Source organism: Perissodus microlepis, chromosome 14 (genome assembly GCF_051167445.1).
Source record: "Perissodus microlepis isolate ML-2025 ecotype Zambia chromosome 14, ASM5116744v1, whole genome shotgun sequence".
NCBI classification, from domain to species: domain Eukaryota; kingdom Metazoa; phylum Chordata; class Actinopteri; order Cichliformes; family Cichlidae; genus Perissodus; species Perissodus microlepis.
In genome coordinates, this window is record NC_140474.1 from 19,407,520 (window position 1) to 19,429,377 (window position 21,858).

Genomic DNA, 21,858 nt, shown 5'->3' on the forward strand with positions numbered 1-21,858 from the left:
CTTTATTTGGCTGTTTCCTTTGATGGTTGCCACAGTCAATCATTTGCCTCCATCCTACCCTATCATCATGCACGTTGTCCTTCACTACATCCATGAACTTGCTCCTGTCCATTTTTGACATCCTTTGGTCCACCATTCCTCCAATGCGCATGTCCAACCCATCTCAGTCTTGGGTCTTTACCTTTGTCTCCAAACTGCTCCACCTCAGCTGTCCCTCTGGAGTAATCTCATCATGTCCATCCTCTTCAATCTTAACACCTTCAGCTTGGCCTCTGGTCTTTGTCTTCAAACTGTGCATCAGAGCAGGCTTCACTGTTGTCTTGGAAACCTTTCCATTCACTCCTGATGTTATCTTTCTGTAACAAATCACCCATGACACTTGTCTCCACCCACTCCACCCTGTCTGATCTATCTTCTCACCTCTCTTGTGCACTGTCTGTTGCTTCGGATGGTTGACTCCAGGTATTTAAACTACCTGTACTCCCTGCAGCTTCACTGCTACACCTGTCCGCATCACACGGATGTATTCTGTCCTCCTTCCACTGACTTTCTTTCCGCTCCTCTCCACAGCATGCCTCCACCTTTCCAGACTCTCTTCCAAGCAGATCCCTGATGTAATCCCACCCCCACTTTTAACACATCTGTCACTACGACCACACACCTCCCCACTGTCTCACTGCCCTGCACCACCCTCACATACTTCTCTGCCGCTCCAAACCTCCTCATGCAGTACCACAGCTCCTCCCTTGGCACCCTGTCACATGCTTTCTCATATCAACAAAGGCAAAGTGAAGCTCCTTCCGACCTTCTCTACCAACTGTTAAAGACAGCAGTTGAATGTGCAAACAGATATTAATTACTGGACCATCATGTGCAGTTTTTATAACAGCTTGTTATTGTTGCTTTATTCAAAAAAGAAACTCCAGAATTCACTCGAACCTCCCACAAATAAAGTTATAAATTACAAACAGCCTTTAAAGCATCACCGCCTCTAACGCAAATCATTGGCTCAGAAACCACCGCGGATTCATGGGAGTAGTAGTTTATTTGTATATGTGACTACAGATCATGTAAGGGAAAGCGTGGTGCTTTGATTCTGACATATTTATGATATATGAGTGCAAAATAAATAATAGTGGTATGATCCACTCTTCTCCGAATTTACATGGAAGCCAAATTAATGTTTTGTTTCCCACTCATGTTCTTTTTCTTTTTCCCTGTGGTAGAGACCAAACGAGCGCCGCTTTCATTCACGTCCGGACCTGAACATGCACACAATGACTGCTGTGATCTTTAATCTTTAATGACACAGCGACATCACGCGGCTAAAAGAAAAAACACACACAACCATAAAGCGTACTGAGCTACAAAGAGCAAAATGATTTGTAGGATGAGTGTTTTATTCCAGTATAACAACCAAAGACTAATGCAGCATAGATTAAAAAACAATACACTTTGGGTTAAAGTAAGATTTAATAAGCTTCTCAGCTGTATAAGAGGTGAATGAGCTCTACCACCTCCTCCATATGGGGTAGCTCAAAAGTGGGACGGCCAATGTCAGAATGTCACTAATCAATCTCTGTCTCCCCAGTCCTCTTGTCAAAGTGTCTTTGAGCAGCCAAAGTTATTGCATAAATTCAAGTTGACAGTGTGTGTGTGTGTGTAAATGTTATATAAATACCATTCCTAGATCAGGGCATTAATATACCCACTTCCATATTCTAAGGGCCAGCTGGAGGGCCAGCTCTGTTCTAGGATGCCCTCTGGTCCCAGTGGAGGTGGTGGGTGAAAGGAGAATGGTGGCTGCGCTGTCATCCCTGTTGGACAACATCTCCCACCCCATGTAGGAGACTCTGACAGCACTGAACAGCTCCTTCAGTGTCAGGCTGCGGCACCCACAATGTGGAATGGAGAGATTTCGCAGGTCTTTCCTCCCCACTGTTGTCAGACTCTACAACACACACACACACACACACACACACACACACACACACACACACACACACACACACACACACACACTATTGTAACTCTCGCCCTTTCTCCTTGATGTGCAATTTCCCGATATAACAAAGTATTTTATTCTATTTGTATAGTACTTATTCTATTGTATATAGCATTCTTTCTATTTTGTATAGTATGTTATTCTGTTTAACTTATTCTATTCTATTGCTTTTATGCTTTTCTCTTATTTCGCTTAATTTTTTACTGCTCTTGTACTTTCTGCCGTGACCAAAAATTTCCCACGTGTGGGACTAATAAAGGTTTATCTTATCTTATCTACTTTACTTACTATTTAAATAAAAGTTCTTTGAATGCACAAAATACACTTGAATATTTTTGGCCAATATATCTCATTGCATATAATTTCCCCCCATTTAGATCATAATATATTACCATTGGTAAGGTGACTAACACCGACTGGTTTAACTGATTTTGTGTATGTTTGGTCAGAGATTATAAGAGACTGGCTGACAAATGCACCTCACATTCAGGTTACAGCATGTTTATGTTAAAACTATAGACATAATGGAGATGTTTCTCAGAATTGTGGTTATGGCTCATGGGGTTATAGCAGTGTGTGTGTGTTTCCCAACACAGGAAAGGACCTCTTTGTTTAAAATCCAAACATACAGCCAAAGATAGACTATAAGGGCCACATCTTTGTCACTAAAGCAAAATCCTTCTGAACGTATTTCTGTGTTATGATACTTTATACTTCTACTACTGTCATGGTCCATGGGAGTGTCTGGGGTTTTTCCACCTGTGGCTGCCGGTCTCCTGTCCACCCCTTTGGGGTGGAGCTTCCTGCATCTCACCTGGGCCTTTACAAGTAATCAGCAGGAGGGTTTCTTAAAACAGGGCAACCTGCCACTCCTCGCCAGTTCGTTATGCACTCTTCGGTGGTAACTAGGCAGCTCTTTTCTGGAAATTGTTTTACCTGTTTTCCTCGTGTAATGTTGTCTTCCCTGTGTACAGAGGGTGTCGCTTCCTGTGATTGGTCTCACCTGGAGTTGACTTCGCTTTCCTCCGTTCTGTAAACATCTGTCAATCCTCCTTGCCTGCTTGGCTGCCCCCGGCCTGACCTGCACCCCTCTCTCGTTCCTTCGTTTATCGCTGCAGTCTCCCCCGCCCCACTCTCTAGTTCCCATCGTGATTGTTCCCGTTGCCATCCCTACACAGATCCTCACTTCCCTGTAGCCTTCACGGTTCAATAAAGACTCTTGTAAAAAGTTCCCTGGTGTGTTGTGTCGGGATTTGGGTCCATTCCTTGTGCGAACCTTTGGTTCATGGCAACTATACTTTATTTTGGATGTAAATACTGTGTACTCCATGTCATTTATGTTAAAAGGTTCATTTGATTATTATTCATTATTCATGCATCCCAACAGTATTTAGTAACAGAATGGTGGTGTCTTTTTCCCCCGCCTTTCAGCTCTGGCTGTACACTATACACACTACACTATACATCTATTAATATTACTAATGATAATAAATAAATAAACACTAAAGTAAAAACCTTACATAAAAAAGTAAATTGGCTAACAAGAGCAGATTATAGAGAGTTTATAGAGCTCATCTTGGCTAAGTAAATGTTTTTGGCACAACAGTGGATTCAAATCATGACAGGGCAGGTTTTCATGTCTTCATATAAGTTGATGGTTTTGCCACAGTAAAGTACATGTCACTGCTCAATCTTGCTGAGTCACGTAACAGGACAAATAAATGGTGCACCATTAAAGGCTTTCAACTGTCTTACAGATTTATTGTCAAAATGTTATCTTTTAGCACCTCTTTATTTGGCCTGAGAAATGCGCTTAACCATTTCTTCTCCCCACAGTAATTCTTAATTCCAAAAAGAGCCTTCACACCTAAAATCCCAGGACCAGACCTGTTCCACCTATTCAACTCCTACTTACTCATTTTTCAAACTTCACTGATAGTTTTTACTGAGAACAAGAGGTGTAAATACACATCTTAATACTGCAAAAAACACGGAAAGCTCAAAAACGAAAGTCCAAAAACTGCTACAGGTGTTTTATATTTAATAAGTTTTCTGTGGGTGTGTGCAGCTCCCCTCACTAGTGATTTGCGATACCACTCATTTCCTTTCCGATCCGATACCAAGTAAAATTCACGGTAGTATCGACGATACTGATCCGATACCGATACTCTGTACAAAAACTTAATGTTTCATTGTATTTCATAATACAATATATAATTGTATTATGGTAAATGGCCTGTATTTGTATAGCGCTTTACTTAGTCCCTAAGGACCCCAAAGCGCTTTACAATACATTCAGTCATCCACCCATTCACACACAGGTGATGGCAAGCTACATTGTAGCCACAGCTGCCCTGGGGCGCACTGACAGAGGCGAGGTTGCCGGACACTGACCACCACCAATAGGCAACGGGTGAAGTGTCTTGCCCAAGGCCACAATGGCCGAGACTGTCCGAGCCGGGGATCTGACCGGCAACCTTCCGATTACAAGACGAACTGCCAACTCTTGAGCCACGATCGCTGTATTATGTACATATTATGTAATTGTAGTTCCTTCCGATTTAGACGATCCGAATGATATAGTTTCTTTCCACGGTGTTCCTGTTAATGAAAAACTACAAATTTACCCCAAAGTACTAAAATATCGATATTTTAATATGAGAATCGATTCTAGAACATACATTACTGGTATCAGAAGAATCGATATTTCAATATCGATCCGCACACCACTATCCCTCACAGTTGTACTGACGTGTGGGAAGTGGAAGAGGAGGACACTAGCACTGAATTTCTCGAAACCTGTCACCCCACCTCGAACACATATGATAGGCTGCTTTTGTCTTTGCAAACAACAGGCACGATTAGAGTGTCCAGCTTCAGAGGGCTAGGAAATGAATGAGTGCGTTTTTTGCTAAATCATCATTGCTGTCGTCTCTGTTCTACCCTTTTCTGATTACATCACAGGAACATTTAGTTTTTGTTGTTTTATTTCCCACAGAGTAGGACTCTAAGTTAGGAGAGAAAGATGCCTTTACAACAACAGCGGTTAGTTTCGAGCTTAGTTTAGTTTAGAAGTCAAATGAATCATCAGGCATAAAGCACGCTTCTTTTATAAATTTCACAATCAACAGAGATTTAAAGAAAAGCATCCAGAGGCAAAGCGTCACCGCCTTGGATCCTGATTGTGCATTGCCTGTTATGCTGAGAAGATGAGGGTGAGCTTTAAGGTTTTCATGCATTTATTCAACAGTCTGCACAGGAATATTCATTCTTTCTATTGGACCGAGGTGAGAAACAACCCATACTTATGTCAAGCAGCATCATGATCCAATAAAAGAATGATTCACATAAATCCATGAGTATGGGTTACAGGAAACAGTTTTCAGGGGTAATTTGGGGGGTTTTAATGATATGTTTGAACTGTTCTCTTTCTAGAGTGGAATGATTGTCCAGTGTACATATTCAATGATTTTGACAAACAGACAATTAAAAAGATAAGACACACTAGCAAAAGATAAGAAGAGAACATGAGCAGATTTCAGTCTCATGTTTTAACTGTATTTTTTCACAGCAAGGCTAATGACATTTGAATGATTGTGTCTTGAGCTCTGATAACCTTGTGTATTGTTGTTAATGAACTCTTCTTCCTTTGGCAGCTCCCTTTAGGGGTTGTGTGGCTCCATCCCACCATATCCACACCATCCTTTGTGATCATTTTCTTGTGCTGGGAGCTTTGTTTTCATCCATTCAAACCATCCAGCCTTGTCTCTCTTAACTTTGTTTCCAAATTCACTCCACCTGAACTGCTCCTCTGATACATTAAATTCTCATTTCTTATTCTAATCATAAAATATTACAGAACATGAACATAAATTCCTCAAAACCCCCGAAAACATTGAACAGAAAACTAAAAACCAAGGGTCCAAGACTCAGGGAGCAATTCTTTGCCTCTCTTCTCTCGTTTTCTGTTAATAATGACACGTCTGAAGTATCATTTGACCTCTAAACGAAGCTGATTATGAAGGTATCCACAACAAGTGTGTTCTTAACCACAGTTGTTGTAAAAGCATCTATCTGTTCTGACTGTGCACAGCATGCTGCAGGCTGCTGATCATTTCTGATTAAATGCCCTCCCTCCCCCCACCCTGGTGTGCCACCCCACTGATGACAGCCCAGTAACGCCCCTGCTCCTTGCTAGCCTGACGATTAAAACCTGCAAAAGCGGTTCCTCTGCAGGTATTTATCCTCTGGTACAGTAGCGGTTTTTGATACGGGCGACACGGGCGGTTGCCCGGGGCGACATCATGGTGGGGGGTGGCATCACGGGCATCGGCAAAAAAAATAAAAATAAAAAATTGCTCGTACTCGCGAAAAGTGAGCGCAAGAGCCCTCGGTCCGCCTGCTTGCTGCTGAAGTCAAAGTAAACTTTATTGTCATCTCCGCTACATACAGTCCAGTATATAGAGAGACGAGACGACGAGGCTCCAGTTACAGCAGTGCAAGTAAACAAACAATAAATATAAGAGGAGTAAGAAAATAAATATACACTTTAGGACTAGGGGTAAAGGGATCAATAACAATTTAAAATTTATAATTTACAGTTTGATGATTTAAAGTCTCACACACAACCCGTCGAAAGGGGAGGGGCCGGCTGCTTCCAAATAGAGCACATTTCATTCATAATGTTGTAAATCCAAACCCATTATGTATTCATGATTTGAATCCTGGGTTGTGTGAAATCCCAGAAATAAACCCTAGACAAAGTGAATCTGTGAACTAAGGTGTAGGTCTAGTGGGTTATGTTGTGGCAATCCTTGAGTTGGGGGATTTGTGTTCATACTGGAGTGCAAAATTAAAACCAATGTAAGATGGACAAGAAAAGTTCAAAGCCATCAGGTGCTCAGTTTAGAAAAAAATAGAAAAGAAGAGGAGGCGAAACGAGCAAAAGATACAGGTAAGCAGATGTGTCATTGGATAATAGCAGGTCATCCTGAAACAATCACAGTCAGAATACTTTAATATTAATCCCTAGGAAGTAATGTGGGTTACAGTTGCTCCAAAAAGAAATGGTAAATATAGTAACAGTAACAGACTAAACTCCAAACAATACATTATGTTACAGATTTTAATATTAATTAGTCATTGTCAATTGTTGATTTGTCCTGTTCTCATTGTATGACGAATTATGATGGCTGTTTGGTAGCCGTTTGCATACAATGCATACTCTCTCTCTCTTCATATGTGTGTGTGTGTGTGTGTGTGTATGTGGGGGGGGGCGCCAGAGGGAGTGTTCGCCCGGGGCGCCAAACAGGCTAGGACCGCCACTGCTCTGGTACACGGGTGTTCGTACTGATTCTTCGTTAGTCAGCGCTAATCTTTTTTTTCATGGCGTAACTGTACGGTCTGTTCCTCCCGTATACGGACTGTATACGCTATACGTGCTGTGCAGCCCATTGTCACTCCTGTATTGTTCCTCCTCGGTTACGGTTGGCTGAGGGAGGAGCTCGCGGGACCGGCTGGCTGTCACGCGGGGGGTGTTCATCTGACAGTCTGGTATTCTCCTCCGTGCTGCTCAGGTGCAAGGAAACAAGTGAGTGCAGCCTCACGGGGCTTGTTGTTTCTCTCTTTGAAGGGCTCGCTGTTTCTCTCTTTAAACCAGCTAGCTGTATTTTTATTGTACACGTGGAAATAATGCGTAGTTTCTGCACGCGGAGATTTTGATATCGCTGTAAGCTAGATGTAAATCACAGTCTATAGCGGGGGTGTCAAACATAGGGCACGGGGGCCAAAACCTGACGGCAAAGACTCCGATGTCATACCAAAAAGTGATTTTTGCTATTTACATGTTTGTTATTTGTTTTGTTTTTTCGTTTTTTTTTTAAAATATTGTTTATACAGCTAAACAGGTATTGTGATTTATGAAAGGTTTATATATGAAATAAAGAGGTGGCCAGTTTTTGCAAGCATCATTATGACTCTGCTTTAATGTCCCCACTCCGTGTTTGACATTGTTATCAGCCCAGTCCATTTTATTACTTAAAATATCTCTACAGAACTTTTATGTTTTGCTGCCAGCTTGTCCAGGTCTCTCTTGAGACTGTTTACCTGGATAAATAAAGATGTATAAAAGCCACAACAGGCAACAACTGATTGCAGCTTCTGATTTTTTTTTCCATCTCATTGTGTCTTGACATCATTTATGTTTAACAGACGATCAACAAATCATGTACAAAAGTTTTTTTGTATAAGTTTTACAGCTTTTCCTGCTGATAAAGACCTTTCCCCCTTGGCTGTTCATTATGGCGCCATTAATAAAAATAATGCTAATAATAATTATAATGACAAATAATAAGTTAATAAGTGCTAGTTAAACAATTAAATAAAAGCAAAATTCCTGTTTTTTTCTCTCTCTACAGCAGGATTTCATTGTCATGTAGAAAACCTGAGATGTACTGTTGGAATTGCACTTCTTTTCCTCAATTAATTTCAGGAATTAAATGCGTAGTTAAACTTTGTTAAACTTAAAAAAAGGGCGATAAACCCTTAATTCTGATTTATACAGGCTGATAGACAACTTCAGTCATTTTGGCTGTAAAACTAAAAAAAAAAAAATCACTGAGGAGTTACTATAATGTGAAGTGCACATGGTAAAATCTATGCAGCGCTGATTTCACCATGTGCTGATCAGGCAGCAGTGCCTTGCGACTGTCTTGTGTTACAATGACACACCGAATGTCCCTGTAAAGCTCGTCTTTTTTCTGAAATGGTTTGAATTTTGTCTGTAGCATGAAGGGTAATAAGGTTAAAGAGAGCATGTAAAGAAAAGGTTAAGATGTGGGCCATGATGTAAAATTAGTTTGACATCATTGACCTATTGGTCTTAGTGTTAGCCTAAAGTTTTGGCCTTCTTATATATAAATAATGATGCTTGTTTACTTCATTTTAACCCTTGTTATACTAATAGGCTGCTGTACAGCTCAAAGTCTGTATATGATCTTCATCGATTCTGCAGAACGAGGCAGAAAGTGTTTTCTGTACCCAACATATTTTTTTTTTCTGCATTTGCTCTCTTACCTTCTGTTAATTAGAAACATAGGTGAGCTGTGATTAATATTTAATTACCAAGAAGCGTTTCAGTTGAAATGTAGGAGTATTTGCAATGAAAATGTTTCACAGCAGCTAAATCCATTCATGTGTGGTTATTCTGGCCATATCCTGCATGTTGTCTGTTTTCTACTAAGCTGGATTCTAGCTGACTTTGGTCTAGACACGCATTATCATAAATCTTGGCAGTCTGCGGGCCCACCCAGTCATTCTAACAGCAAACATGTTTACTTAGGGTGGTTAACGTATTGCAGGATGAATCAGTACCAAGAAACCGGTCAAACGGAGACCCAGGAGGAGGTGACGGAACTGGTGTGTCAGGAGGCTGATCTCAAAGATGGACAGTAAGTCACAATGCAATTCACCACATCTGCTTGTGATACCTTTGCAAACAGGAAACCAGGTCAAAAGTTCAAAATCAGTGGAGAGGGATCAGAGAAGCAACGGTCATATACAACACGGCGAAAAATCTAAGAAAAACAAACACCGGGAGCAAAGACCTGATCTGTCACCCAGGGAAGCATGGTATCTTATTCCAACGTTTCTTAACGAAATGGTGAATGTAATTGAAAGGATATATTTGAACCCAAGATGTTATATTTTCCTAAACCAAACCAAGTGGCCGAAGTAAATGAAATAGTTTAAAGGATAAGAAAGCTCTTTGGCAGAAAGCCCTGAAGCCAGGCCTTTGCTGCTAATCTTAAAAGATGTGCAGACCGACCTTCAGGTGGCACAGTAATTGTGTGATCCACTACTTGGCAAATTAATTAGCGATATGTGATATTTACAAGCTGTTGGGAAAGAGCACAAAGACAGGGACGTTAGAAACAACATCAAAATAAAAGAGGAAAATGGTAAAAAACAAAAAAGGTTTTTATAATGATTTCTTCTTTTGCCCCTTTTGTGTTCATGCAGAATGAAAGAAGTAACTGTGGGGGATCAGAAGGTGCTGCTAGTCCGCAGTGAGGGTCAGTACAGCGCTGTTGGAGGCACGTGCTCTCATTACGGTGCACCTCTGATCAAGGGTAAGGACTTAAGTTACGTCTCGGCTATTTATCCTTCTCGCTTTCTTTCACTTTCTAAGTTGCATGCTCTGTGTTAATTCAGGGACACTGGTTGGTGACAGAGTGAGATGTCCTTTTCATGGTGCGTGCTTCAATGTCAGGAATGGAGATATTGAGGATTATCCAGGTCTGGACAGTCTGCCCTGCTACAAGGTGAAATGGCACTTATCACAAGTTCATCCAGGATTTTCTTTGTCATGATTCTGGTTTTCTGCTCAGTCACTTATATTTTCCGTTGGCTTTTTTTTTTTTTTTTTTTTTTTTTTTTAGCCCTCTTTCTGCCACACCTGTATTCAAGTCGTCTCTGCAGTATATATACAAACACCTCCTGCCTAACACTGCCATGTTGTCAGATATTCTTGGTCAAAGGCTTTAAAGAAGTTTGCGAGTGGTATTGTTTGTTTCATCCCTCACTTTTAGTTTACACCTACCTCAATTCAACAGCTGGATTTTTGGACTTGACCTCTGATTCTGTGGCTTCCTGCATTTGGGTCATTTTCTCCATTGTTTATTACATTTTCTCACAAATTGATGGATTCATTTTGTAGCTCACCTGCCCAAAGAGTCGATCAGCTTATGCCATGGTGAGGTGTCCCTCATTCATCTGTCCCATCTCGCTTCACCAGAATCACTACACCTACAGTTTTGGTCAACAATTGGATCACTGTGATCACCTAATGCGTCTTCACTTAGATTGTGCTCAAGTTCAAGGTCATACATGTTACTTTTACAGGCAGTAACGTGTGTCTTGTGGTCGCTCATGAGACGATTTGACTAATATACCGTTGAAGTTCTGGTTCCAGTTTAATGTAATTGTATAAAGAATAAAGATATATTAAAGGAGTTTAAATTAATTAAGGGCTCAGATCATTTTAACAATATTTATATTTATATTTGAGCTTATGAAAAACATTTAGGAGATAGGCTGTGTTTTTTTTTGCATCTGAGCTTCTCAAACAGGGAACGTTTGGTCAAAAAAAGGCAAAAATAATGTATGAAAAGGGCTTTTCTTTCTAAACCTATACACGTCTGGTTCTGTTATCCTATCTCATTATGGTTCAGCAAACTTTCTGCCTATTAAAAATGTTTTCAGGGAAACTATTCTGTTCACCTACAGTCAGCCAACAATCATAAATGTGGTTTCATTTAACAGGTCAAAGTTGAAGACGGCAAGGTGTACGTTTCAATCAACAAAAAAGTAAGGCAGATCAGGTATAAGATGATTAAAATGAACCAAAGTGCACTTTTATGTTGTGTTACAATGCTCTGTGTGTTTGTCTCAGTCTCTGACCGTAACCAAACGGGTGAAAGAGATGTGCAGTGTGGTGCCGGACGTCAAACATACTATTCTGCTCATAGGAGGAGGTGAGAACTTTGTAATGAATATGAGATGGAAATATTCATCAGTCCGTTTTAACTAACAGGCAGGTTTAAGGCATGGCAGCTTTTTGTACTATTTAAAGTATTCAGGCAAAAGTGAAGACAGAGACTAGGAGGTATAAAAAAAAAAAAAAAAATCACAGTCCTGAACATAGAAACTGTAATTTCAGGCCCCGCCTCTCTGGTCTGCGCTGAGACGCTTCGTCAAAATTGCTACCAGGGTCGCATCATCATCATAACTAAAGACTCCGTGCCTCCGTTTGATAAACCCAAACTGAGCAAGGTAAGCACCAGGATAAGGGGGTAGATGCTCCATGTGTTTATATGTCTGCCTTTTGATTTCTGTTTTTCTCTCTGAGTGGTTTTAGTGAGTGGCATTCCTTCTTTCAGGCTCTGAATGTGGAGAGCAGCAGCATCCTTCTCCGGCCAGATGACTTTTATCAACGATACGGGATAGAGATGTGGACGAAGAAAGAGGTTAGAATGTATTTTTGATGCACTCTCGCCAAGTTTTGGAAATCAATCTTCTCTTGGGGAATAATAAGATCTGTGGGCCTTAAGAGGGTCTGCTGTTTGGTAATCGGTGTTGTATTAATAGCACTTTTATTTATTTAGTATATTTAATTATGCTCAGACTCAACGTGCTTAGCACAGAGGATAAAAACATAAATGCCTGTGTAGGTTTACAATGAAAACAGCAAAATAAAACTAAAATACAAGCGAACATACACATGCACACCCACACAGACTTAGTCCAGTTTCTTGGCCTGTGAGAGAAGAAAGGTTTTTAAGTCTGTTTCTGAATGTAGACACAGCTGGAACTGACCTCAGGTCAGTAACTGAAAGCACCCTCAGCACACTTGGATCTAATTCTGGAGACGGTAAAATGGTAAATGGACAAGTTCTTGTATAGCACTTTTCTACTTGAGCAGTCAAAGCTCTTTATACAGCATGAGCATGTCTCATTCACACACATTCATACGAGCACTTTTCCCCCACATCTAAGTGCTTTTTATCTGACTTTCACACTCTGGGTGAATGCATCAGGAGCAACTTGGGGTTCAAGGATAATTCAAGGATATTGGCAGGCAAACTGGAGCAAACCACAAAACTTCCAATTAATAGATGACTTGCTCTACTTCCTGAGCTACTGCCACAGGTGCAGCAGTTTTATAAAAATATCTTCACCTGATAGCAAGACTGTCCTATGTTGGTAAAAATGTAATTAGGGTGCAGAGAAGCTGATGCCAGTCCCTGGGCAGATCACTGGTTCATCTCCGGGTCAACATGGAGAAAGGCAACAGTTCACGCTTACATGATCTCATACTTATTTGTTTTTCCTGAACAAGTTTGCTCTTAAAGTTAACTCCATTCAGGCAGAGTGAATCCTAAGCATCTTCTGCTCAGCTCCGCTGAGAATCATTAAAGCGATGGTTGGGACTTCCAGTCGATCAGTCCATTAAAACAGATTATTATGGATTTCAAAATGTTATTTGGTTTTCAAATGTACCTGTTTACAGTGACATCAACTTTAAGAGCAGGAAATTAATTAGACATATAATACTTTTCTTTCTCCTTTTTTCAAGTATTTATCAGGTAACCTATATTTGACAAGGGCGTAATAAAACTAGAAATTATGTTTTGGTGTGCCACCCGTATATTTTTTATCACCCCCGTATGGCCACATCTATGAAAGAATTCTGGAGGCGTCCCTGGTCCTCGGAGGCCAAATCACTGAGAGTGTTATCAACTAATAGAAGGATTTTAAATGTAATTGTGTTTTGAGCTGGGAGCCAGTGAAGTGACTTGACTACAGGGGTATGTTTTTGTGTATGTGTAAGGTTTGTGCGTTGCTTTGCAGGTGGTGTCAGTAAATCCGGCCAAGAAGGAAGTGAAAATGAGTGATGGCACTCTGCAGCATTACGACCAGCTCCTCATCGCAACAGGCTGCAGGTGAGACTGTCTTTAATGAGCAAAAGCAAACGTACATTGTATGTGTCACAACATGTCACAAGTTGTGGTCCCTTTGTAAAATTTTCTTTTTTTTTTGTTCACAGGGCATGGCCGCTCACCTGTCCTGGTTCAGACCTGGAAGGAGTAAAGTTACTGCAGAGTTACGAAGACGCCAAAGACATTTACAGCTCCAGCCTTGGCCAGAAAGTAGTTGTTACCGGAGCGTCTTTCATAGGTTATTAAATAAGGTTTATTTTTTTATGTTAAAGAATGAGACATCTTTCATCTTTTTGCCCATCGGGGTTGACGTGACGCTCTTTGCTCATAGATATCTGACAGCTACGGCACACAAATGTGCACGTCGCTGATGTGTTTTTCATTTGCATATTAGGTATGGAGGTGGCGTCCTACTTTTCAGACAAAGCTGCCAGTGTGGCTATGGTTGGCACTACTCAATACCCGTTTGAGCGCACTCTGGGATCAGAGATCGGCCAGCTGAGTATGCAAGTGCGCGACTATGATGACAACAGTTTTCAGTGCTACTCTTTTGGATTTTTTTTTTAATTAACATAATTAAAACACAGTTTTTCACTTTCAGATGTTGGAAGAAAAAAATGTGAAGTTCCACATGAACGATCGAGTCACCGAGATCAGAGGAGAGAATGGGAAGGTATCTCTGCCTGCCATTATTTTCATGACGGACGGTTTGGTTAATGATTGTAGAACAGGAATACATGTCACCCGCAGCATTATTAACAAAGATCAAACATCAACCCTCATGGTATCGCTTGTAAAATAACCCATTATCTCTGAAGTCTAATATATTCTGCTTAAACAGAGCCATAACTGATGTGTGTTTTTTTTTTTGGGGGGGGGGTTTCAGGTGAAGCAGGTGGTGTTGAAGAGTGGTGTAGTCCTGGAGGCTGATGTTGTGATTGCTGGCATTGGTAGTTATTTTTCTACTTCAGTGTTCAGAAGGTCTGCCTGAAATGCAAATCAAGTTTGGGAGTGTTTGAGTGTGGAGACGTTTGGATGTGTGGTGTTTGCCAACATTGCTTTATGAGTGATGATTGTTTTAAACAAAGTCAGACAGAAACTTCCTGTGTAGTTCCACCAATATCAGAGTCAAATATATGTTTTTCAGGTGTAATCCCCAATTCAGACTTATTGGCAGGAAGCGAGGTGGAAGTGGATTCAAGGAAAGCTGTGATTGTTGACAAGGTAACGCAGCCTGTAGAGGGCACAGCCGAACTCATGCTGATATAACTAAAGCATAAAGCATGGCACCCAGAGGTGTCTACGTTTCTTTAAATGTTACCGTAAGCTTTGATGGTGAGCCAGCATCGTCAATATGAGTACACTTTTGCTTTTCCTACGTTAAAAATATTACAATTTTTGCTTCGAAAAGGTCTCTTTCTTACATTATCTGCACATCTGATGACCGCTAACCAAAATAAACCTGTCAAATCAACAGTCTGGTTCATTCTTACAAAGAATGAATCTAAGTTCATGATCATAGTAATGTTTCCACAGTTTAAAATAAATAAATAAATAAAACAGCTTCACAGCATCTAACAGAGTCATAAACACTCTCGAGGAGGCGAAAGTGTTATTTTCAAAGTCTACAATCAAGAGACAGCGTCATGAATGTAAATGGAGAGAGTTTACATCAAGGTGCAAAATACTGATTTCACTCAAGGACATGGAAGGCCAGATTAGACGTTGCCTGAAAACATACAGAGGCTAAAACAAAAAAAAAATATAGCCCTAACTGTGTGCCCTGATGAATGGAGGGAATAGCTGCACGTATGTATTTTACACGTCTTATGTTGAGGTTCTTGCTGTAGCCTTTATTCATCTATTCTAACAGTTCATGAGGACCAACGTACCAGATATTTTTGCTGCTGGAGATGTTACCTCTTTCCCTCTGACCATTCGAGGCGACCAGAGGGTCAGCATTGGTCACTGGCAAATGTCACACGCTCACGGTGAGAGGCTAAAGGACTGTGTTTTTCATTCAGTTGAAAACTTATAATGGGTGATTTAATGCCGAGTTAAACCTTATCATTGTCTTTTGTACCAGGAAGAGTAGCGGCTCTGAACATGCTGAAGAAATCCACCAAAATCGAGTCTGTTCCTTTCTTCTGGACTGTTTTGCTTGGGAAGAGTATCCGATATGCCGGTGGAGTGTTGACTTCTAAATGTCACCTTTAAAATGTAATTTTTTTTAAGATGAGGCTGTGTTAAATCTTTGTTCCTACTCTCATTTCCTCTTTCTAGGCTATGGGGAAGGATACACAGAAATTATATTCAAAGGCAAAATGGAAGAAAGGAAATTTCTGGCTTTCTACATAAAGTGAGTGCAGAGTTAGCCCCGAACAGCTGACCATAAGCTCGTCCTCTGTGTGTAAAGTTTCTCACGTTACCTTTTTTTTTTTTTTTTGACAGGGATGATGTGGTGGTGGCAGCGGCCAGCCTGATGTTCGATCCTGCCGTGGCTTGCATCGCAGAGCTGATGGCTAGAGGCCAAATCTTAACAAAAGCACAGGCTCAGTGAGTGCTGTCCTGCATTTATACAAGTTAGACTGTAAAATATACAAAAATGTTTAGTTCCTCAACTGTAATATTGGTTACATTTGTTGTTGGTTTCTTCCTGTTAAAAGGGAGTTTTTCCTTCCCACAGTTACCAAGTGCTTGCTTGTTGGGAGTTGTCTGACTGTTGGGGTTTTCTCTGTATGATTGTAGGGTCTTACCAAAAAAAGCACCTTTAGGTGATATATATATATATATATATATATATATATATATATATATATTTATTTTTGCTGTGATTTGGCACCATATAAATAAAATTGAATTGAACCATGCTGCTTTCCAGTTACCTTTAAAATTAAATGTTCGAACATCTAATCTCCCATCTAACTGATGGGAGTGACATTGACTTCTGTATGATCAGAATCCATATGCATTGCCCCCTGCTGGTCACTAGAAAAACTGCAGCTTCTGCATTGGCGTCACTTTTTAGCCTTGGAATTTATATCCTTTTCTTTACAGACTAAAGACAAACCCTATGCAGGACATACGGGACGACATTGTCTGTCATTTATGTGTCATGTTGAAATCCACTGGTGCCTCTGTTTGCTTTCCACTAAATTCTCAGAGGAACATCTGGTCCTTTAGATGCTAAATTCTTCACTATGATTTATAGGTTAGCTGCTTATGGCATCTGTCTGCCACATGGTGTTATGCAGGAAGTGAGAAGTGTATTATTGGAGTGTTTATGCTAAAACAACCTGCAATCTAAAACATGAAAAATACTTAAAGTAAAATTTGATGACAACTATTATTTATAGCAGTTTTAACCACTACTGTATGCTACCAAAACCAACCTTAGTTCATGTTTTAAAAAATAATAAACCAAGCCACTAGCTTATAACGTGAAAGCTGCTCAGTGTTTAATTTTTGTTTTCTCCTCTTTTCTGTTCAGAGCTGAAGACCTGAGCTGGCTGCAGATATAACCAGGATTTACGCCTCTCAGCGATGAGTGATGTCATCTCTTGCTTTGGTTTTCTCTCCTTCTGTCTGACATGACATCAAATGAAATTAATCCACTTTCTGCCTCAGGCTGCCTGGAAACCAGCCGGCCTCTCTTATCTGCTCTTATTAAAGAGCCCTGTTACTATAGTAGCAGTCACAGCTTTATTGAATTCTCTCTTTGTGCACACTGATCTCTTTAATTAGTTTATTTTTATGTTTTTCTGGTTGCTTTACTAAAGGTGTGATGTTTTAGGAAGGTACAGTCTGTAGTTAAGGTTAGCAATGCAACATTAAATTGTGACAAGAAGAATCCCCCACACATCTACTCCACCAGCAGCCCGAACAAGACATGAGGGATCTGCGCTTTCATGTTGTTTACGCTAAATTCTGACCCATCTAAACCTCGCAACAGAAATCATCAGACCAGGCAACATTTTACATTCTCCTGTCCATTTTCAATGAGCCGTGTAAAGTGAAGCTTCAGTTTCCTTTTTTCAGCTGACAGGAGTGCCACCCAGTGTGGTCCTCTGCTGCTGTACCCCATCTGCATCAGGGTTTGAGATACTGTGCTCCCAGAGATGCTTTTCTAGATATCTTGATTGTAACCAATGGTTATTTGTTACTGTTACCTTCAGCTTCAGATTGAAGCTGTCTGGTCATTCTCTTCCAACATGAACGAGGCATTTTTACGCTGAGTACTCACTGGATATGTTCTCTTTTTTAGACCGTTCTCTGTAAACCCTCGAGATTTCTATGTGGGAAAATCCCAACAGATCAGCAGCTTCTGAAATACTCAGACCACCCAGTTTGGCACCAACAATCTCATCACATTCAAAGTCACTTAAAGCAGCTTTCTTTCACATTCAGACACTCAGTTTGAACTTCAAGAGATAACCAGCTGCTGTGATGTGATTGGATGATTCAATATTTGTACAGTTGAGCAGGTGTACCTAACAAAGTGGCCACTGAGTGCATTTAGATGTTTTTATGAGCTGAAAACGTTAAGACTTTATCAACTTTCTCAGTTACTTAAATGTCTTTTTCATTTCATACTATACACTCAAAACTTCTTAAACACACACGTCAGAACACTTCACATGAGAATACATTTACAACATTTACAAAACACTTTAAAATACTGCCCATGAAAGATAAATAAGATAAAAAGTTTGTTTTTTCCCTTTTTTTTATGTGTACTGTAGTGCCTTAATACATTATACAACAGAGTTGTAGCTCATGTATTCCTTATGATATGAGAAAGTGTGCGGCATCTTTAAACATGTTTTAGTTCCTTAAAATAAAGAACTCCTTTATGGTGGTAAAGATGCTAAACATGTGCGACACTCTTCTGTTTCAACACCCCTGAATGTTTACGTCACTTCGTATTTAACACTGTCAGCCTGTCGGCAGCTGCTTGTCATGCATCCACTTCAGTACCTGAATGTTGCTGTTTAAATCCCCTATAATGCAGTCGTTTTATTATGCTGTTGTAAAATTCCATGTCAAATATTAAACACGGGTTATTATGTCATTAAGCCTTTTTATTTCCACTTCTGTAAATGTTGTTGTTCACATGGTAATTATGACATCAGCATAAAGAAGCTCAAACTCTGAGTTGATAGTGTTACAGAGAAACATACTTGTGTTTTCTACAAAAATACATTTTAATGTCTAAATATGAAATATGGAGACACGTCACTGGCCACGATCTGTGAGATTATCTACAAGATTCCCCATTAGTTAGTAAAATTATGTCTTTATAAAGCCAAAATTCAAAAATAACATTTCTGTTAAGCCTTCAGATCAGTCACTTGCCTCTTCATTTGCTTGTTTTAGAGCACTGCTTCACGGAGGATCCCAGTTTGTCAGCCAGCAGAAATGGGTTGAGGTGGCAATACTGAGAAGATAAAACTATGTTAATATCATAACTTAAGCACGCTGAAGCGTTAACTCTTTCCCATATCAAAACACTAATTAACGACCTGTACCTTTAATATTGAGTTTTGACATCTCAGTCAATATCACGAAAAACGTGATTTGACGACCGCTCAGTTCAGAAAAGAGCTTCAAGAGTTTTTCTTAGTTCGCTCTCAAGGGGTAAAAAGTTAAAATTTAAAAGCATTTTAGCCACAGTGAACTTGTGGTGTTGGATACCTCTGGCGTTGTCTCCGACTTGGACTCCTGTTTATCCAACATCTGGATTTTAAAGTCGGAGGAGAAACGGGAACTCTGGAGGATTGCTGCCATCTCTCCGTTTACCTGCACTGCTACGTCTTTCTGTGTAAGAGGAAAAGAGTTTAATTGGATATCTATGTCTTTTTTCTGAAATTAAAAACTATAACACTTCCAGACTAATTATCACCTGTGTTTTTAGAATAAAAGCAGGTTAATAAATGTCTCTGCGTACATGCTGATAAGAGAAAGGGTGCCTTTTATACCTTGAAGCAGTGGGAGGAATCAAAGTCCAGCTGATCTGGGAATTCTGCCAGCGTCCCTTTATAGGTCACAGTAGCGTTTGACATCGCTGGACTTCTGGGCAGCTTGAAGAGCCTGTAAGTGCCTGAAGCATAACTGATGTCGCCTACAAAATGAAGAGCTTGCTCAGTTGTGAAATCAGAGTGAATGCTGTCTGAAAATGTGCCTCTTTGTTACCTGCTTTTGCTTTGAGCTCACTGTTGTAGACCACAATGTGGCTCGCTGAGATGAGGTGTGGAGAGCTGAAACCCACGCTGTGGGCCAATGAGATTAGATCGGGCCAAAACAGAGAGCCGCCCATCCCCTCACCTAAGTCAGAGGAGACGGGGACTGAAGAGTTATCGGTGACGGCAGAGATGGTTGGCTTTGAATTAACTAGATTTAGAAGTAGTGTTTGTTTTACCCCACAGGACTGCGTCTTGCTTCATGTGATCAGGGATGATCTTACTGGCAAACATATCACTGAAGTAAAGCTCACCTCCCTCCTGTATGAAATAAGTGAGTGCACCTTATATTCCTATATTTCTTTGTGTGTGTGTGACAGCATGTTAACATTTATTTGTGTTAATGATGATTCGTCAGGGTAACCTTCAAGACGTTGTAGGCTTGCTGCAGCACTGCTCTTTTATCAGCACATAGACAGATCACACAGTTGGATCTGAAGAGATTACAAAGAGGGGAAAAAACTTTAACAACCAAATTAAAGCTCCTTTTTTTCACCTGACAGCCAACACAACTACATCATTTAAACCTACATCACTACATCCATGGAGTCACTCTGAATGCCAGCTTCGTTGAGGTTCTCCATGTAGCCCTGGACAAATGTGACGTTGGGCTCCTTATAGCCAAACTTATCTTGATGATACTGAACATAATGACGAGCTGCTGTGATCTAAAAGAACATGAATTAACTACATCAGGAAGGGGCAGACATCAAAGTGCCATCTGTGCAGAAACCTGTAATTACCAGCTCCTGTGTCATGTCGATCCCAGTCACGTGTCCATTCGGCCCAACCAGTTTACTAAAAGCATAGCAGTCTCTGCCGGAGCCACTGCCGAGGTCCAGGACTCTGCAGCCCTCGAGCTTTGCTGGAAATGGAAGACCACAGCCGAAGAACCTGAAGAGAGCCAATAACCCCAGTCATTACAGGAAAACCTGTTGTCTCTAATCAGGCAGTACAGAATGATCCCATAAGTGGGAATCTCAAAAATCTGATTGTCTGGGTCTATTCCAGGTCAGCTGACCAAATGCTTCCAGCCTGAGCAAAAGTGAAAAGATCAGAATAAGTGGAAGAAAATCTATGGAAAGTGTGTGATGTGGTGTCTGGTAGTAAGATGTCCAAAGTTTGTGATTGTGATGGTGTTTGGCCTTGCTTTTCCAAAATGAAGTTTGGAAAAATTCATATTTGTGTTTACAGACACCATCCACGGTCTCATTGAGTCTTATCTGTTTTTTTTTTTGAAGTCACAGTAGCAGACACGTGGCTTCTGCTCCACAGAAAAACAGACAACACTGCTTAGAAATGCTTGAAGATGCTACTGAATATTACAAAGTGCATCATCATCCTGGAACTTTCTTCAGGTAACTCAAATATGGTCGGCTGGGATTTTTTTTTCACTGCTGATATCTGGTAAGAATAAAAACACCTTTAATTGCTTATGATTCCAAAGCGAGATTTCACCTTTTAGTCACCTCAGGGTGAACCTCACTCAGAGCTTCGGTAACACTTCTGGGCGCTGGTCTGCAGGACGATCCGCAGGAGGCGGCACCTGTCTGCAGATCACCCGAGGACTCCAGTCGCTTGCCGTAGTATTTCTGCACAGCCACAATAACAGCTGTCCTCATGCACGTTTATTAAGACAACATACTGCAAAGTTGACACCGCAAACCTTTCTTTTGCAGAATACATAAAATAACCTGCAAAGAAACTTATTAAAAACAAAAGAAATTCCGCTGGTTATAAATTAATCACGCCCGAGCAACTATTCTGCAATGCTCGAATAACTGTGGACAAAATAAAAAAAATGTCCATAAACTGTGAATGAACAGAAAGCTGAGCAGTGTCTGGGCGACACTCAGGACTAGAGTACCTTCACATTTTCCCGCACGTCCTCACTGGTCGCCATTTCTTCCGAGAAGCTGTCAAAATTACAAAAACTAAGTTCAAATGGTGTAAAAATCAGTCAGTGTACTGGTGTGAAAGACGACAGTGGGGTCACATCTGGCCGTTCTTCCGGTGTGGTCTTTTCACAATAAAGGCATCATTGTTTGTCTGTCGTGACGGGCTTTTTTTTGGCGGGGGGTGGCGGCAAAGCAATTTACATTTGTCTTGATGCATT

General features: G+C 40.6%; 2 protein-coding genes across 4 annotated transcripts; one reads left to right on the top strand and one right to left on the bottom strand.

Moving 5' to 3' along the window:
- Nucleotides 1–7,287: 7,287 nt before the first annotated feature.
- Nucleotides 7,288–18,574, top strand: aifm4 (apoptosis inducing factor mitochondria associated 4). Of its 3 annotated transcripts, none has more exons than XM_084951122.1 (19): nt 7,288–7,595; nt 9,364–9,453; nt 10,025–10,134; nt 10,217–10,326; nt 11,327–11,371; nt 11,457–11,538; nt 11,724–11,836; nt 11,944–12,030; nt 13,415–13,506; nt 13,611–13,741; nt 13,898–14,013; nt 14,105–14,176; nt 14,390–14,453; nt 14,651–14,727; nt 15,377–15,494; nt 15,590–15,688; nt 15,787–15,862; nt 15,955–16,059; nt 16,994–18,574. In XM_084951122.1, exons 2-19 carry the CDS (start codon nt 9,365–9,367, stop codon nt 17,022–17,024), a joined length of 1,617 nt encoding a protein of 538 aa, XP_084807248.1. In that variant the 5' UTR covers nt 7,288–7,595; nt 9,364; the 3' UTR covers nt 17,025–18,574. The 3 variants fall into 3 exon arrangements, with proteins under 3 accessions (XP_084807248.1, XP_084807249.1, XP_084807246.1); XM_084951123.1 differs by lacking the exon at nt 9,364–9,453 and adding an exon at nt 9,505–9,634; XM_084951120.1 differs by having other exon boundaries at nt 7,289–7,595; nt 9,345–9,453.
- LOC146373838 (arsenite methyltransferase) lies at nt 18,571–21,766 on the bottom strand. Its single transcript, XM_084951124.1, has 10 exons — nt 21,610–21,766; nt 21,201–21,334; nt 20,486–20,636; nt 20,274–20,410; nt 20,107–20,176; nt 19,922–20,003; nt 19,696–19,827; nt 19,482–19,624; nt 19,198–19,320; nt 18,571–18,940 (listed from the first exon to the last, which is right to left on the bottom strand). The coding sequence occupies exons 1-10, from the start codon at nt 21,643–21,645 to the stop codon at nt 18,863–18,865; spliced, it is 1,086 nt and encodes a 361-aa protein (XP_084807250.1). The 5' UTR covers nt 21,646–21,766; the 3' UTR covers nt 18,571–18,862.
- Between the last annotated feature and the right edge of the window lie 92 nt (nt 21,767–21,858).